Below are 19,206 nucleotides of genomic sequence, written 5' to 3' on the forward strand. Positions count from 1 at the left end.
CAAACATTTCAACTCACAATTCGAGTTCTTTTCAGTACAAGTATGAGATCGCAAAAATGTCTGTGGATGTTATGTCAACTTCTAATGGTGAAAACGTATGTCGAAAATATAAAAGATCTTCCTCGTGGTCAAATAAGAATAAAAGATAATCCGAATAAAAAAGGCGGAAAAGGAAGATAATCTGTCAGTTACAGTTAAAAGTGGAGATATAACTTTGTTAATGTCAAACAATAGAACATTTTTAAGACACACACACACACACACACACACACACACACACACACACACACACACACAACTAAAGCGAATTTACGATAGCTAATGAAAGAAGGCAACATCGAAGATAGTTATTTTGTCGGAAAATTTGGGTTACAATTTTCTCTTAGTCTCCAAACGCGAAAAGAAAGACGTCATTGCACTCTCAACATCTTTACACTGCCGAGTTCGTTTTATTGTAGTCGTATAAAAAAGAATAAAAACGCGATCACGAATTCAAAGTAAAAGATCGTAAATGATTCAGAGATAAGATAAATGTAACCATGGCTAAAGAATTTCCAATGATAGAATGAAAAAATGTAAGTACAAAAATGTGTATAATTATATTTGTATTGTATACTTGTATATATATATTATATTCTTTTCTTATCACTAATTTATTTTTTTAAATTTTACTAAATGTGTAATTACAGCGAAGAATAACAAATAAAGTCCAAAATCATATTGATTTAAATTTGTTATTTAAGTTTGAGATCTAATTTAATTATTTTTTATCATCCTTATCCAAAAGTATTGCTCATTGATTTACCATTTCCTTTACTTTTATTTGTTTATATTCTTACAATGGAAAAATACAAATTATGTATACAAACTCATATATTTTAATATGCACATTCAAATTAATTAAATATTTTAACATAAATACTGATTGCCAAGTTTTTTAATATTCAATAAAACTTATTAAAAGTAATTTGAAAATTAAAGCTCCTATCTGCAAATAGAAAGAAAATACAACCATCTAAAGACTCAATGAAAGATGCCGAAGTTTAAATTCACTAAAAATTAATATGTAAACTTTATAGATTTCTTTTTTTTTATCAAAAAGCTAAAGAAAAACGAAAAAATTTATAATTTTGAAGACACAAATATAAGAAGTAAAAAAAAAGTTCTTTTAAGTATTTATAAAAAAGAATGATGTAACGTATGCAGTGCAAATTCGATGCATTGATTAACAAATGTAGTAAGTAATTCATTGCCATTGGTGCAAAGATGACAGTCCTTTAATACGCGTATAGTGTCTCGCTTTGCACAATACGTAGTTCCCCCTTTGACCTTCTATTCACATAATTAGCTTTCAGGAATATTCTTTCTCTCTCACCCTCTCTATTTTCTTTCCTTCCTTCACATACACTATCTCTTTTTCTTTTCTACTCTCTCTTACTCGTAGGTGCGTGTACCTCTGGATACGATACCACTTTATAATACAAAATTATGTGATATTTTAGACTCAGGTATTGCATTTATGCTATATTAAATTTATATTTTATTATATACAAAAAAAAGGAAGCTTAATAGCACAGAGGAAAATTAGATTAAAGCTGCAGACCGTGAACTAAAAATATCTATACAGAAAATGTGTAAAGAATTCAACAAAAATAGCGTAATAAACAACAAAAAAATGTGTGTAAGTAAAACAGCTACTCTTTTCTTTGATGTATTTCTACTTTTCAAAGAGAGAGAGAGAGAGAGAAAGAAAGAGAGAAGAAAAGAGAAAAAAGATGTAACCTGAAAAATTAATAACACATCTTTAAAATTTGACATTTTTTGTTGCTAGTACAATATGTTTTACTACAGTTCTCCGATGGTCAAAGTAATTGGACTAAGGCTGAGTAAAAAGAGGAAGGTTCTTCGCAAAATTACCTTACATGCAAAGTTGACTGTGGTATTTCTTTGACGTCGAAGCGAACGTAGGATGAATACAATATAGGCGACATTTGTCGAGAAATCGTGCGCTTATTTAAAGGGCCAAGTAAAGATACCAGAGTTAAACTCCGGACAAAAGCGCCAAATAATCAATAAAATAAAGTTTCTTTTCTAGATGATCTAAAAACCTTACAATCTAAATGACCTAAGTAAATAAACAATTATGTATTACTTGAAAAACATACATTCCCTTAACTTAAGGCGATTGTTTCTTATAAACAGCCAAAAAATAGACAATTTTTAGGAATTTTTAAGAATAAAAGTATTACACCAAATATTTTATACAGTATTATTATTTGACATTTATGATGTATAAAAAAGTTTTTTTGTTCCGAAATAATCAATATACAGGGTGTCCCAAAACATGTGGGTCAACGCTCGTAAAAAGATAGAAGGAATCAAGATTAACATAAAAGTCCAATATTGTTTTGGGTTAGATTCACCAATAATCGAGATATTAAGGTATAGAATCTGCACATAATTTAATTAATTTCTATCGTAATTGTGAACAGTAAATTAATGAAAGCTTATCATATATCTACAATAGATTTTTTCTTCCGTGTTATGGCTCGAGCGGATGGAGCTCTTCTCTCGGCGCGCTCTCGTTCGCATAATTTGAAAAATTAATATCTTGATGGACCTAACCCAAGACCTAATCCAAGACAATATTGGACTTTTATATTCATCTCGATCCCTTCTACCTTTTTACGAGCGTTGACCCACATGTTTTGGGACACCCTGTATATGTATATATATATATATTAGTGCATATTATAGAAACCTTTTTTCATTTGTTTAATACGATGTGCCACTTAGCGTCCCTCAAAGTGGTCTGAAACAAATAAACAAAAGTTTTTTTTTATCTACATGACCATAGTTTCTAGATAAATGTAAAGATTTGTAAAAATGAATATTAACAAAATGGCAGCACTAAAAATTTTTTTTTTCAATTTTTGCTAAAAATTTTTGCCTTATTTGTTTAAAAAAGACGTAAAATTAATTTTTTTTAACTTTTATATTTATCTAGAAACTATGTCTATGTAGATAAAAAAATTTTTGTTTATTTGTTTCAGACCACTTTGAAGGACGCTAAGCGGTACATCGTTTTGAACGAATAAAAAAAGGTTTCTATAATATGTATTGGTATATATATTAATTATTGTGGAACAAAAAAATGTTTTATACACTATAAATGTCGAATAATAATACTGTATAGTTTCAAAGCATTTAATGTAATACTTTTATTTTTTTTAATTCCCTAAAAATTGCCTATTTTTTTGGCCGTTTTATTTACAGGAAACAACCCCTTAAGGCATTATAAGACTCCATGAAGTGAAAAATGGAATATTTTTTGACACAATGTAAAACTTTTGTTTAAAAAGACAGATATATTGTGTTCCTGTTTTGAAAATATGAATATGTTTTCAATATATGAATATATTTTTGTATTTGAGAATATGAATATATTTTAATATATTTTATTTGTAAAAAAAGATTCAAAATTACATTGAAAAATTGTTGACAAGCTTTAAATGTATTTTTTAAGCCATAGCACTAGCTTAAATTGATCGGATAAACAGTTTAAAATTAAAAAAATTTTTTTTTTTAATTTAAATTTTTATAACAAAAAAAGAAGTTTTACGAAAAAAATGCAATTTTTAATTCAAATTTGTATTTTACAAAAAATAAAATTTTTTTAAACTCCGTAATCTGAAAATGACAAGTGCAAAGAAAAAAAATTGTGTATTTTTTATTTCACATAATTTATTAAAACTAATAATTTATCGTGGTTATTTAGAACACTATTATTATTTATTTTTATATTTAATCTAATTTTGCATCTTATACGTTTACTAATAAAAATACATATTTTTATCATAACATAAACACGCTATTTTCTCTAAGGTCCTATAATTTCTTATCAAATTTTTCTTACAACGATTGAAAAATTTATTTAGTTTTAGAAGTATGTTTCTAAAAAAATATATACACATATATATGTTTAGAAAAAATTTACATTATTATTTTATTTATCATTAAATTAAATTAAAACGGAGAAATAACAGTTTTTATGAAAAAGCAAGTTACATAGCAAACATGTTCAGTTTTAATCAATAGCAATATGTTGCCACAGAAAACAGTCCTTCGATCATACATGATCGTCATAACTAACTTAAAAAATGTATGACTGTATTTCCGCCTTGAGTGTTTGTCACATAAAAACGATCTTGCGAAACGCTCTAAACAAGCATAATATTTACAGACTGAGAATTGACTCAGTTGTGGGGCGAGAAGATAAAATTAAAATTGCAAAATAGAAATAAAAAGAGAATCACTGTCGAGAAAAATGTGAGAATTTTTAGAGTGGCACGACTATGAAAAGTGAAGATGGAAAAATAGAGCAAATAATACGCTGTATGCTGACAAGAAAATCAACAGTTACTACTTTTCATTATTTTAATTTTAAAGACTTTTGCACCTTTTGTAAGTAAACAGTAAAGAAGAAAATGATATTACGGTCCCGATTTACATTTTAAATAATAATTTTGTTGAGAATTTATTTGTTAATAATCACTATTCTTAATTGAACGACGACATTCATCAATGCGTTTAATCGATTCTAGATTCAACGTTGAAATATTTATTACTTATGACATTACTTTATATATAAAAATGTAACAACACTGTATATTGGGTGTGAAGAAAAAAAAGGGTAGTAATGTAGTCCTCCTATAAAAGTGGATTAAAAGTTAGCTTAAAAAATAGTTTTTATTTTGTTATAAAATTATATACATTTATATAAAATATTATATATTATATGAAGAGAAAATAATGCAGAATCTATGCACATATATGTATGTACATACAACTTTATTTACATAAGTTGTAACACTGAATATTTATAATATATGTAACGTAATTTATACATAAACTGCAGATTAACCACAATCAACCAATAGAATAACTATGAAAGAGAAGCCGTATTAGGCTGTTGATGCATCAGCAGCTTAAGAGGCTGCATTTAGCAACATCCCACGCTATTGTTTAGCTTTGCAACTCAAAATGTGTACAATCAAATAAAATGCTAAATAACAATAAAAACTCACTCAAGTGTACATCATATTTTTATGTAATATGTCTAAGTTTAAAAGAAAGAAGTATGTGTAATTAAATGCTAAAATATACCTTGAAAAAGTTTCAAAAAATGCTCGGAAATAAAGATATTAACCTTATAACAAATGTTGACTATTATGTATTGGCATATTAGCGCCATTACATAAATGACAGGCTACTAAACAAATAATAAATAATTAGAATTGGTCATTTAATAACGGAAATATTTCTACGAACAAGTGTAACGGCTACGAACAGGCTTTATTAAAAGATAGAACGACAATCATTTGGCAGATTGATTACAAAAGATCGTTATCCACAAAATCATCGCGATAGTATCACTTCCATCATTTGCAGTTACCACAATTGTCGAAATGCCGTTTAGCCTACATCTAAAAAGAGCGAAAATCGTCAATTCGCCGGCGGCAACGCGGCGCACCTTTATTGTAACAATATGCATTGTCCGACACTTTAAATATTAATGTTATTTGATGCAGCTGTATTTAACTAAGATATATACAAAATTTCAGAATACTTCACATTTTATTTTTATCAACTAAAAATGATTTGACGTACTATTCTTCTAAGATTTACACCTTAAATAAACATAAATAATTTTGTTTTTTCAAAATTATTTTATGATAATAAGTTATTGGAATGTTATTGGAAAGCTAAATTCTTAATTTTCCAAATTCTATATTTAATTATATTCATAATAATCTGTTTAATTACAATAATTAATAATTTTTTTAAAAGAGATATACGCTAATATATATATGTATATATGTATATATCTAAATCTACTATATTTTTATAGGTATTATTGATTAAGAGAGATATACAAACTATCTGAACATCACGTAACTTTATTAATCTCTAACTTATAACTCTATCTTAATCTACAGAAAATTCTATAACTTTCATTGATTAATTTTGTTATGCTTTATGCATTATTTAATAATAATTAAATAAAAACACTTTTTTATTTTTTCACGTTTCAACAATTTAATATCAAATAAAAAAAAATAGTATCGACTCTAATAATATTTTACTGTAGAAACCACGGTGCGCCACATTACACAATATGTTGGGCGCAAGTGAATGTTTTTCAAAATGCAATATTTTCATGTATTATATTTGTTGCGGCCATGTGGCCTCCACGCAAATGATCTGATGTTTCTTCTCGAGATCGGGCGTGGTAGAGAAAAAAAGGGGAACGTCTTGTTTTCTCTTTGCTGCACTATGCTTTATTTTCAACTATGCGTCGTTGCACAACAATCACTCGAATACAATTTTGTTTCGCGAATAAAGAGGTCGCGCTCGTTAGACGGATGATGTGTCTGCTAGCAGACCCACGGACGAAGTGAAGTGGGGAGACGGACGCGCCGCGCTGCGCGCCGCTGCTCGCGCCTCCATGCAACGCGTCATGGAGAGGGGGCAGCGGAGGGCGCTCTTACTAGGGACCTCCGTTGAAAACCGGGCCTTGCGTTCGCGCGGCAATACGAATCGGGAGATAATGCGGAAGTATTATACAACGCCGCCCCCCTTGAAAGGATGTGCTTTCAAAATAACCAAGAATAGTTGCAGACCTTGTCTGGTTTACATTATGATTGGTGGGAACACAAGTAATCGTCGCGCGGAAGGTCGAATAGGAACGCCAAGGAAAATAACTTAAACTATAGAGACGCTCGCAGGTTCTAACCAATGAAGTGTAACATCGTTCCTTCAAAATAAATTTAACGCTTTGAGTGTAACTACTGTACGCAATAACAATATAATTCTTATAACCTATTTTAAATGAGCAAATATGCTTAGTCTATATGCTTAATCGTCTAACGGGAGTATCGCGAGTTTGGACAAGGGTCTCGTTAGCGTGCCCTTGGCGGTCCGGACCGTGGCGGCTCGAGTGACGCCATCAGAGCCAACGTGCAGTTCTTGTACACGGCCTCGAAGCCACTGTAAAGGGGCCAAGCCTTGCTGCTTTATGAGCACCAGCTGATCCGGTTTCAATTGCGTGCCCTTGTTAACCTTCCATTTCGTTCGTTCCTGCAAGGAATGGAGATATTCGGTGCTCCATCTTTGCCAAAAGTGCTGGCGTATTTGCTCCACTCTTTGCCAGCGCGTCAGTCGATTCTCGTTTATGTCTTTCAGGTCATGAGCAGGTAAACTGTTGATGGGCGCGCCGATTAGAAAATGTCCAGGACTCAAGTACGCTGGGTCGTTCGGGTCCGAGCTTAGTTGCGTGAGCGGTCGTGAATTTAAAATTCCTTCTATTTCGCACAGCACTGTCGCCATTTCCTCGAAAGTCAAATGGGCTGCTCCTATGATTCGATGCATGTGGTGCTTGGCCGACTTTACAGCGGCCTCCCACAAACCACCAAAGTGAGGTGCATTAGGCGGGATGAAGGCCCATGTCGTTTGCCGCTCGCCAAGGAAATGCTGCACGTCACTCAGCGTTCGTGGATCGTTTACAAATTCGTACAATTCTTTAATCTGTTTATTCGCCCCGACAAAGACAGTACCATTGTCGGAGTATATGCAGGAAGGCCTGCCTCTTCGTGAAATAAAACGCCGTAACGCTGCAATAAAACTTTCGGAGGTTAAATCGCTTACTAACTCGATGTGGACGCCTTTCGTCGCGAAGCATACGAAAATGGCGATATACGCTTTGTGGTTGCGGGCGTTTCGTCGTTTGCCCTCTCTTAAAATTATTGGACCGGCGTAGTCCACGCCACAGTGCGAGAATGGCCTGGAGATTGCGACGCGGCTATTAGGCAAAGAAGCCATTACGGCCTCTGACATGCTCGGCTTAGCCCTGAAGCACGCTATGCAGTTTTGGATAATTTTTCGCGTGGTAGATCGCAGCGATAAGGGCCAAAATTGCTGTCTGACCGCTGCCATAGTAGCATGCGTTCCGGCGTGTAAGTTCCGCTCGTGCTCTTGCTTTATTATACGCTTTGTTAATTCATGATCGCGAGGCAATAATATGGGATGACGCGTTTCGAATAATAAGTCAGAGTTTTTTAACCTACCCCCCACTCGTAATAATCTGTTTTCGTCCATGAAAGGAGAAAGAGAGAGTAATTTGCTGGACGTGCTGAGGGGTTTGTTCTTGCTTAATTGGCTGTACTCGTTGGGAAATGCGTCTCTCTGTACTGCTCTGCATGCGACCTCGAGTGCGTAAGAGGTTTCGGTGTGCGGGATGAATTTCGTCAGTGGGGTTGGCCGATGCATCTTGCTTAATCGGAGGCAGTATGCTAGGATGCGACATATCTTGTTGATGTTGGAATATCTTTTCAGCAAGTTGTTGACAATGGAAGGTGATACGATGACGACTGCCGCCGTTTCTTGCCTGTTCGGTGCCTCTGCTCCGAGGCGCGTGAATTCCCCACTTGGCCAATAATCCTCGTTAAATTGTAAGAATGTGGGGCCGTGCCACCATAAGTTTGCGTCCACGAGCTCGGCTGGGTCAAGTCCGCGGGATAATATGTCGGCGGGATTATCTGAAGAAGCGATGTGCCGCCAACAGTTTAAGTCCGTTAGGCGCTGTATTTCGCCTGTTCGATTGGCCACGAATACCTCCCACCTCCGGGATGTCGAGGTTATCCAGTTCAAGGTTATGGTAGAATCCGACCAGAGAAAAATTTTCATGCGAGCCAGATCCAATGACGCACGAGTCTTCTCTAGCAATCGTGCTAGTAGTAATGCCGCTGCCAACTCTAGCCTTGGTAGTGATATTGCCTTCAACGGTGCAACGCGTGATCTTGAACATAATAGTTCAGTACGGTATTGATTGCTGCCAAGTTTCGTTCGGATGTACAGGCAAGCTCCATATGCTTGCTGGCTTGCATCTGCGAAGCCGTGTATTTCCACCTGCTGAGGGTTCGTCGCGAATTTTATGCATCGTGGTACTTGTAGTCGTGTCAATTCTGTTAGTTGCTGTTCGAATCTTGACCACCGCGTATGTATGTCCTGTGGGACGGATTCGTCCCAATGGCTTCCCGCCCGCCATAGCTCCTGCAGGATGAGCTTGGCTGTTACGATAATAGGGCCTAGAAGTCCGAGAGGGTCAAACAGCCTGGCCACCCCCGACAATATTGTGCGTTTGGAGACAACGTGGTATCTCTCGCGAGCATCGTACGAAATCTGGAAGGTATCCTTGGCTTGATCCCATTTCATTCCAAGAATGCGAGAGGTTGCACCGTCGCCGTCTGTGATTAATTTCTGGCGTTGATGTGCGCCATCCGCGATTAATTCTGGAGAATTTGACGACCATTTGCTGAGTTCGAAGGACCCCAGTCTCAAGAGTTGAACTATTTCTTCTCGAATCGTCTTTGCCTGGTCGAGTGTGTCCGCTCCTGTCAGCAGGTCATCGACATAGAAATCTTGTTTGACGTGCTTTGATCCCAAGGGATACTTGTCTTCGTGTTGTTCCGCCAAGTGCTTGAGGCATCTCGTTGCCAAGTATGAAGCTGAAGCGGTACCGTAGGTGACGGTACGCAACTCGTATGTCTGTATGTCCGCTTCTGGGTCGCTGCGCCACAGGATTCTTTGGAGAGGCGTCTGGGATGTATCCACCAGAATTTGCCTGTACATTTTGATGATGTCGGCTGTGAAGGCGTAGCGAAAGGTGCGGAAACGCATGAGGATCGACATCAGATCCTGCTGGACGACCGGACCCACTATAAGCGCATCATTTAAGGAGATTCCAGTACTGGTTTTGCAGGACGCGTCAAAGACTACACGTAGCTTCGGTGCCTGCTCTGATGCCTTGAATATACCATGGTGAGGTAAGTAGACCGATAGCCCTTCATCGGCTTGCGGGGATATCAATGTCATATGGCCAAGTGAGGCGTATTCGTCGAGGAATTCTTTATAAAGCGGTTTTAATGCTGCTTCGCGTTTGAATCGCTTCTCGAGAGCCTGTAATCGTTTGCGTGCAATGTCCTTGGAGTCTCCAAGCCTGAAGATTGCCTGCTCATTGGTTGGGAGCTTCACGATGTATCTGCCCTCGGGAGTTTGAGCCACGTTTTCTAGAAAATGTTTTTCACAATTAGCCTCTTGAAAGGTATAACTGTTTGATTGGCCGTTGACGTCTTCCAGTCGCCAAAATTTATCCAATTGTTCATGCAGCTGCGTGTTGCTTACCGTCGCGTGGCATGACCAAATTTTTTGGATTGACCCAGGTGGGTCGCAATGTCGACCAGCGAGTATCCACCCTAAGCGGGTTTTTTGCAGCGTCGGATGGGATTGCGATGCTTTGATTTGTCCGATGCAGATGAGGTCCCAGAAGAGATCTGCGCCGATGAGTGCGTCGACGTCTGCCGATACGTGGAATTGAGGATCCGCGAGTGGTAGGCCACGTGGAATGTTGAACTCACTCCGCTTAATAGAATGCGAAGGGAGTTTGTCCGTGACCTGATCCGTTACGATACAGTCAGCGTCGAACGAAAATGTATTGATGCGTGACTGCATTTTGAGTCGCACGGTTTGCGTGGACTTGGTGATTGCACCGTTTATTCCTGAAATGGATATATTCAACGAGCGTGGCTTGATGCCGAGGATAGATAAAAAGTTTTTCGAGACGAAATTTGCTTGTGAGCCGCAATCCAATAAGACGCGGCACGGTATCAACGAATTTCTATTGTCGTAAACATGCACGACAGCCGTCGAGAGTATGGCGTACTTGCCGTCGAAGGGACGCGATATGTGCGTTGCCAGTGCGGCAGGGGATGCTGCCGAATTTGAATTTTCAGGCGATTGTTGCGTAGCGCTTGTCGGTTCGGCGGAAGACGCTGCGTGCAACAGGGTATTGTGCTTTGCCTTGCACACCCTGCACGGGCCCGACGTGCATTCGCCGGCTGAGTGCGACGTGGACCGCAGGCAATTTCCACACATTTTTAATTTGCGGATTTCGGCCTTTCTACGCGGGACGCTAAGTTCCAAGAAATCTTTACAGTGGTATATCGAGTGATCTCCCTTGCAAAAGCTACATTTAAACTTCACTGTTGCGGCGGCCGCGACTTGCCGCTTTCCATTGGCAAGAGCACGAGAGTTAACCCCCTTTGCTGGAGTAAGATTAGATTTGCAGGTGGCTTCGATTACTTGACATCGATGCGCGATGAAGTCTACCAGCTGTTTAAAGACCGGGATGTCCGATCCCGTTAACGACGTTTGCCATTCTCGCAATGTAAGCGCGTCTAGTTTCGAACTTAAAATGTATACGAGTAAATCATCCCAATGCGCGGTAGGGCGATTCAATGCTCGCAGAGCATGTACGTGTTTGGATGCGCCGTCCGCGATTTGTCGCAATTCGCTGGCATTTTCTTTGGTCATGAAAGGAAGTTCCATAATTGCTTTAACGTGGGCATGCACGATGACTCGTTTGTTATCGTAGCGTTCTTTCAGCATGGCCCATGCTATTTCGTAATTGAGATCCGATATCTCCAAAGAACTAATCACATCGCTTGCTTCTCCGGTGAGCGAGGATCGTAGGTATTGCAATTTATGAACGTTACTTAACGACCCGTTAGAATGTATAATGGAATTGAACGCGTCGAAAAACGGGAACCAGTCATCGTATTTGCCACTGAAAGTCGGAAGACTTAGCTTGGGAAGTCGAACGTGCACTGCTGAATCTCGCAAACTCGGAGAACTTGATGTCGTCGGAGACGGCGTCGCGGTGTCGCGCGGTGCGGCGCGGGGCGGGCTTAGGATCTCTCGTATTCTCGCAGACAAATCAAAGAAAGCCTCCTCGAAAATAACGCGATCGCTACACTCGGGTTCATCGATAATTTCTAATTGTGATTGTACCGCGTGATATTCTGCCCAATGTTGTTCGAGTTTCGACCGACGCTCCTCGAGTTGAGCTAACACCGACGGGGTGACGGATTTGATTTTATCGACGTACGTTTTAATCCGCGTGCACGCTGCCTTAATCGTGGAACGGTGCCTTTTTAGCGCGACCGGATCTGCTTCGGTAGCCATTTGAATATGACGGCAGAAGATTCGCGAAACGCAAACGACAATACTGAGACAGAAGGTTCGCGAAGCGCGAATGACAATATGGCGGCGGAAGATTCGCGAAACGCGAAAGACAATATGGCGGCGGAAGATTCGCGAAACGCGAAAGACAATATGGCGGCGGAAGATTCGCGAAACGCGAAAGACAATATGGCGGCGGAAGATTCGCGATGCGTAAAGGATTTCGCGCTGGCTTCGGACGCCCGTTAACGAATACCTGAGATCGGCGCGATAGCGTTAATCTACCTCGATGGGTTTCGGTTGCTGGTCTCCTGGCACGGCTGGGCAGGGGAAACGATGCTCGGCGAAATGACTCGTACCTCCTGGTGCGACGGGATGGCGGGAACGGCCGTCGACTCGATTCGTGCCTCCTGGCACGACTGGGCAAGGTGGCGGGAACAGCCGGCGACTCGACTCGTGCCTCCTAGCACGACTGGGCAGGATGGCGGGAACAGCCGGCGACTCGACTCGTGCCTCCTAGCACGACTGGGCAGGATGGCGGGAACAGCCGGCGACTCGACTCGTGCCTCCTAGCACGACTGGGCAGGATGGCGGGAACAGCCGGCGACTCGACTCGTGCCTCCTAGCACGACTGGGCAGGATGGCGCTGGTTTTAGGAAGTCTCCTTGCCGGGTACGGACTTCGTGCCTCGCCGTAATGGCGGCGTTCTTGCAACGGCCCGGCGTCGATTTGCCTCGTCGTGTGCTTGCACCGGCCTGTGTCGTTACGAATGGCCGTGTTCTCGTCGTCTTTACGAGCGTACCTTGATACTGCGCTGGATTCGTCTCGAAATCCGGCTCGAAGGACCAAATGTTGCGGCCATGTGGCCTCCACGCAAATGATCTGATGTTTCTTCTCGAGATCGGGCGTGGTAGAGAAAAAAAGGGGAACGTCTTGTTTTCTCTTTGCTGCACTATGCTTTATTTTCAACTATGCGTCGTTGCACAACAATCACTCGAATACAATTTTGTTTCGCGAATAAAGAGGTCGCGCTCGTTAGACGGATGATGTGTCTGCTAGCAGACCCACGGACGAAGTGAAGTGGGGAGACGGACGCGCCGCGCTGCGCGCCGCTGCTCGCGCCTCCATGCAACGCGTCATGGAGAGGGGGCAGCGGAGGGCGCTCTTACTAGGGACCTCCGTTGAAAACCGGGCCTTGCGTTCGCGCGGCAATACGAATCGGGAGATAATGCGGAAGTATTATACAATATTATACAATGAAAATTTTATTAAATCAGTCACATGATAATAGATGACTTCTTCAACTTTAATTTTATACTCTATTAAATAGAGTGTATTTTATTACATTTGAAGCCTTTCTTATTGAAAATATTCAATTTTTCCTTAAGTGCGCCATCTCCCCTACTCAGCCGCGTGCAACAAAAGCGAATCGCACTCGAACGGTGGAACGGCAAAAGTCTTCCGCGGCGGATGATGCGCCGATTGCGCAAATGTCAAACAAGAAAAATGCCGGACTCGAACGGCACTCAAAGTGGGTCGTGTCGACAAAGAAAGAAAGCGAGGCGAGGCGAACGCCTCCCCGCGCACGTTTTTCCGATAGCTTTTATACGCGCAGTTGTGTCGGCCGGTTTCGTCTCTCTGATGGTGCTTTCTGTGGAAGCGCGCCATTTGGTATTCAGGCTTCGACGCCCACCCGATATATACATATAATATGCCAAACGTTGCGCGTTGCTGAGACCAGGGAAGCCGAATAATATTCCGCGAGGGTAAATCGTATTCGCGCGAGTTATCGGAGTTTCGCCTACGCGAATTAGCGCCGGCAGTGCGCTAGCTCCCGATAATTTCAATGGAGACGACAAACGACTTCTTCTCGCGGAACAACAGAGGGATTGTTGTTCAATGTAGAACACACACGAGGTGTCCCGGACGTTGTCTGGTTTCGAGGTTGGCTTTGGTTCTTTTTGAGGACGTATCCTCCTTTCCTTACGGATATCCTCGCAATGTCTCGCAAACGAGGCGAATTCAAATTACTCCCAGTTGTTTCTCGAACTTTAGCCCGTGACCAAAGATCTAGTAGTGCGCGCGCGCGGCCGGGCGAGAGATTGATGTTTTTCACTGAACGGGAATGTATGTTTTAGGCACGTCTTCGACAGAAGAAACGAAATTGAGTTTCATACATAGATATAATGGAGTCATCGATGGTAAGTCTTTAATAGGCAGTGTCAAAAGTACCTGCGGCTATCTAAATGTAAATGTGTTACACTTAGATGACTAGCGATGTGAACGACTGATTGTTCTATGTGATGATAGAATCAGAAACACACACTAGAGAGCAATATTATTCTTCAAGTGGCGAACATATTGTATTGTTATCTGTTTGTTTTTCCGTAGAAGCTTCACATGGTCAGCTAAGCATGATGTTTACAACTTTCCGTCCACACGACGTAATATTAAAGAAACATTAGCTCTTACCACAAACGGCCAAATGCAACTATAACAGAAACGTGATTATTTACAAGTGCTATAGTTTTCGTAATGAATATATTGTTGCTACATCAAGCTAAACAACTCGTACGAAGTGAACGAGCGCAAATAAGTACAAATAAACAATTTACTTCAATGAGCGCAAATCAATACATTTGTACTCACAAGATTGGCTCCATTCGTTGAAGCAAGTTGTTTATTCGTGTTTATTCTCGCTCGTTCGCTCAATAATCCAAATCCAGCTTTAGATATACATTACAGCTTCGTCCCGATTATAATCGGAGGTCTGTTTAGATGCTTTTTCATCCGCTGCTACCGTCATCCTTATTTAAAACTTACATTACAATTATCATGAATTTTTTAAAATAAATATGAACACGAAATTTTACTACTTTTTATTATTTTTTAATACTTTCGCAAATGTATTTCCTTTCCTAGGATATAAAACTGCAATTTTTTTTAAATTATTACTAGACACCACAGACGCGCGCTTCGCGCGCGCTATTTGACTTTTTGTTTTTTACTTTTTAAAAATAAATTGCAACAATGATTATATAGATAGATAACCATCTATAGAAATTTGACAACTATCAAAATTCAATGTGTTTAATATTAATTGTAACAAATTAAATGTAATTTATTTAACGTTGTTTTTAACGTTTTTAATTTATGTAACATTGTTTTTAATAAACATAAAAAAATTTACAGAGTCAAAAGTAAAAACATGATAAAATTATACATTCGACGGGGTCGAAAATTTTAATGTAAAATTATATATTCAACGGTGTTGAAAATTTTATAAAGACACGAAAAACTTTGCAGACAGTTAAAAGTAAAAATATGTTATAATTAAATATATATATATATATATATATATATATATATAGAGAGAGAGAGAGAGAGAGAGAGAGCGCGCTTTTATGTAATTATTTATAAATTTACATAATTTTACACACACACACACACACACTCTCTCTCTCTCTCTCTCTCTCTCTCTCTCTCTCTCTCTCTCTCTCTCTCTCCGCTCCTTCTTTCTATAAAAGTCGCTGTTTCTCCTTCTGTTTTCTTTTCTGCTTTTTCTTTTTACAAAAGTCGAATCTCTCTCTTTCTTCTATTAATCTATTTGCTTTCCTTCTTCTTTTTTTCTAAAAGATTATAAAATTTTAAACATATTATTGTTATTCCCTATTATATTATTACTTAATATATCTCTTTATTACTTACCTTATTACTTATACACTTTTGATATAACCAATTTTGACTTGAAAACACAACTGTCAAACACTACGAAGCATGCGGCTCAATGATCAGCGAAAAAACCAATCAGCATCGCGGATTAAAGGCAACAATTCTTCGAGACTTTCGAGATGACTTCGATACATTCGATAAATAAATAACATATCTTTTTTAGAAAAGGATTGCATAATATTTAAAAACAATAGCATTTGAGACATTCTAATATTATCTTGAATAACTTTGTACACGACAAATATAAAATGGCACCTTCGATCGTAACTTGTTGCAAGTTACGTTTTGTTTCTCTTTGGTACACAAAACACATACTGCATTTGACATGCTTGTAGAGAGTAAAAAAAGCTCCATAAATAGGGATATCTGTACATTAATTTACCAACGCAAAGTATAGAATGACAGAATTAGATTTTGCTAATTTTAACATTTTTATGTAATTTTCTGTTTCATAAAAATTCTGAAAAAATCTCAATCTATAATAATTAAAGTTAACGTATAAAATAAAGGGGCAGTAGTTAGAATTACATAATGGTCAGAAAATTTGGAAATAGATTCAATAGAAATATTTATTTAAATAACGTATCTATAAAAATACTACTTGAAATTAATATTTTGTAATAAATATAAAATGACAAATATTTACCATTTATGTACATTTACTTGAAATGAGCACTGGAATTACATAATACTTTTCAAATATATTACATATACGTACACACTCTTTTTTTCGGAACTTCGAAGAAACACTCGATCATCTCGAATTTTTTGTTCTCGAAATTTTTCATTCGCTGACTAATCTGTTGCGGTTCCAGGTTTTTTTTTATGAATTCCCATAAAATATCTGCTGAAATTGACATGGAGATGGAAGATCCCGTAAAAATGAAACTTATTCGACGAACGAGGCAAAGTCTTCCAGATCAGTGCAAGATAAAAGGGACTGGCTTTATTACGGTCTTAAGATGAACAGGTCCTAGTGAATTCCAGAATTTACAGATATCAGCTTTTCTCAAATAAAATTTCTGTATATCTACCATACTGAAAGTTTTTCTTAAAACCAACTCGTAACCTGGAATTTATCCAGCTTGGAACATCGCCAAACGGCACTTTAATTAAAAATTAGAAGAGAAAGACTGCACATTTCTTCGATAACGTTATTTTATCACGTGTTGCTACAATACGCAATGTAGAATTTCATAAATTGTACATCATAATTCTTTAATTAAATATCAATCAAACCGAGAAAATAACTTAATAAAACTAAATTTCATAAACAATAAATGTTAAAACTACGCAAGAAAACGAAATAATTCGGCGAATTGTCATTAATGACTGATACGAAATTCACAATATTAGACTTAAATTCAAGAAATTCAATTTACTTTGCAAATGTTGATAACTTACAATGCCTGTCGTGCGTTTTATCACTTCTAACTAAGGAAGAAATGCACCGTCCTTTCGCTTTTATTCGCACCATGTGCTTTTTTTGTCGTCAAGTTGGAACGACATTCGTCGTGAGTACAAAAGACTCGGAAGTGCTTACGCGACTTTCCAAAGGCTGCGAACTTTGTTTTCAAGAACCTGGCACTTTGCGACAAGAACGATATAAAGAACCTTTAAATGGAACTTAAATAAACTCGAGGGAGGAACAAGGAAGCATCCAAGAGCGCTAATTTACCGTAATGCACGACGGCTGACGTATCTCATCCGAAGTATGTCGGTATTGATTTCGGAGATTCTCACGAAGGGATCATTCAAACACTAAGCCTGCCATATGAAATTCTTCATTCAGTTTCCGCGATGTAATACGGTATTACGGTATTGGTGCCTAGAGCTATCGGGAAACGTACGTGAAAGACTCCGAAAGCCATTTGCGGCAGATGGGTACAGGATACGTACCCATAAGATACGTTGCAACCTGCCTCGCCTCGCAGCCTCATAAATATTACGTTAACCGCCTTGCGTATCTATCCAATCTTATTTACTCCTTCCCATCTTGCTGCACCTCGATAATATCGTAAAAGAGAATCACTTAAGTTGTACATCTCGCAATGCGCGCTAATTTCAAGAGATCACTGCTCCATAGAAATTTCCATCCGCGTGTATCATTTAACAAGCTCTTCTCTTTGCTCTACCTCTATGTTAATCTGCTTTTATCCTCACACTCAGTGTGTATGTACCTCGTATTTCGTATCTCTGCTCTTGCGCCGCCACGTTGATATATATATATATATCTTAAGAAAGATGTTAAAGACAGCCTCTACCCCGCTTGTGCATATAACAGATGAGAATATGGTATTATGAAACTAAACAAAATGCAAACGACACATTTATAGTATTAATTCCTAATATGACTTTGTACCTCCTTAGATTAACTTTCTTTCCCTTTCATCTCAAGCGTTCAAATACGATCTTCAACCTAGCTACTGTCTAACACGAATGACATATTTAGTAAGTTTGTAATTACTGCAAGTATCTGTTGCTCAACTATCACGAGCTCCACATTGACGACGCATCATGGCCAAATGTCTCGCGCGAGACAGAAATCCTTTACTACTCGGAGAAGGGCGAGAGAATGTACGTAACCGAGTACCTATGTACTTCCGACTGTATGTCTTCGCATATACAGATGTTCCATCAATGCCGCGGGTACATACATATCTTAGCCAAGACTTCCAGACAAATATTTAAGAACAATACATGTGCATCTCTTAGAATAAATTTTCCTATTTTCTCAGCTTAAAAAGAATAATCATTGTCACGTGATCAAAGATTCCTTTTCTCGCAATAATAACCCGGTAGAAAACCCTCGAGCTATAAGAATTATTGCAAATATATATGAGGATAACGTTATTTCTTCATTCGGCCGTTTCGCTACCCTAAGTCATTTTTTTTCTCACGCCGTTCAATTCCCCTCAGTTTCATCGTCTCCGAAACAATTTTTCTTATTCGTGACATTTCGTTTCTGACACCTCCTTATCGGAGATTATTATGTTACTGATAGCGCCGAAACGGCATTCCTCATAATGACGACTCTTCCATTAACGGGACCCTAATGTTGTCCTGTTTTACTGATCAATTTGATTATTTCCAATTCACTAATCTTTTAATTGTATTTACAGAAATAAAAATCCTTTTCCAGAATTAAAGTACAGACGGTAACATAATGCGCGTGTAAGAATTTTATACAACAAACGAAAAAAATTTTAATTTGAAAGTTTTTTTTCGTTATGTTACCGTCTGTACTTTAATTCTGGAAAAGAAATTTTAATTCTGTAAATGCAATTAAAAAATTAATGAATTGGAAATAATGAATGATCGATAAAACAGGGCAACTTTAGCATCCCCTTAACAGCGAAGTACGTAACATTGTTATTACACTCATAAATTACATCC

General features: G+C 38.3%; 1 protein-coding gene across 4 annotated transcripts in view; it reads left to right on the top strand.

The window, feature by feature from the left end:
• The window catches only part of LOC105828721 (alpha-catulin), a 94,720-nt gene that overhangs the window by 10,054 nt on the left and 65,460 nt on the right, over window positions 1-19,206 (top strand). Inside the window, exon 2 of one of the 4 annotated variants that reach the window (XM_036288880.1) lies at window positions 14,217-14,279. The exons of the other annotated variants lie outside the window; for them this stretch is intronic. Within the exon in view, the coding sequence (XP_036144773.1) occupies window positions 14,265-14,279 (15 nt within the window). The 5' untranslated portion in view covers window positions 14,217-14,264. The remainder of the gene's footprint in view (window positions 1-14,216; window positions 14,280-19,206) is intronic. 4 annotated transcript variants of the gene reach the window in all.

The sequence above is a fragment of the Monomorium pharaonis genome, chromosome 6 (genome assembly GCF_013373865.1).
Source record: "Monomorium pharaonis isolate MP-MQ-018 chromosome 6, ASM1337386v2, whole genome shotgun sequence".
Lineage (NCBI taxonomy): Eukaryota > Metazoa > Arthropoda > Insecta > Hymenoptera > Formicidae > Monomorium > Monomorium pharaonis.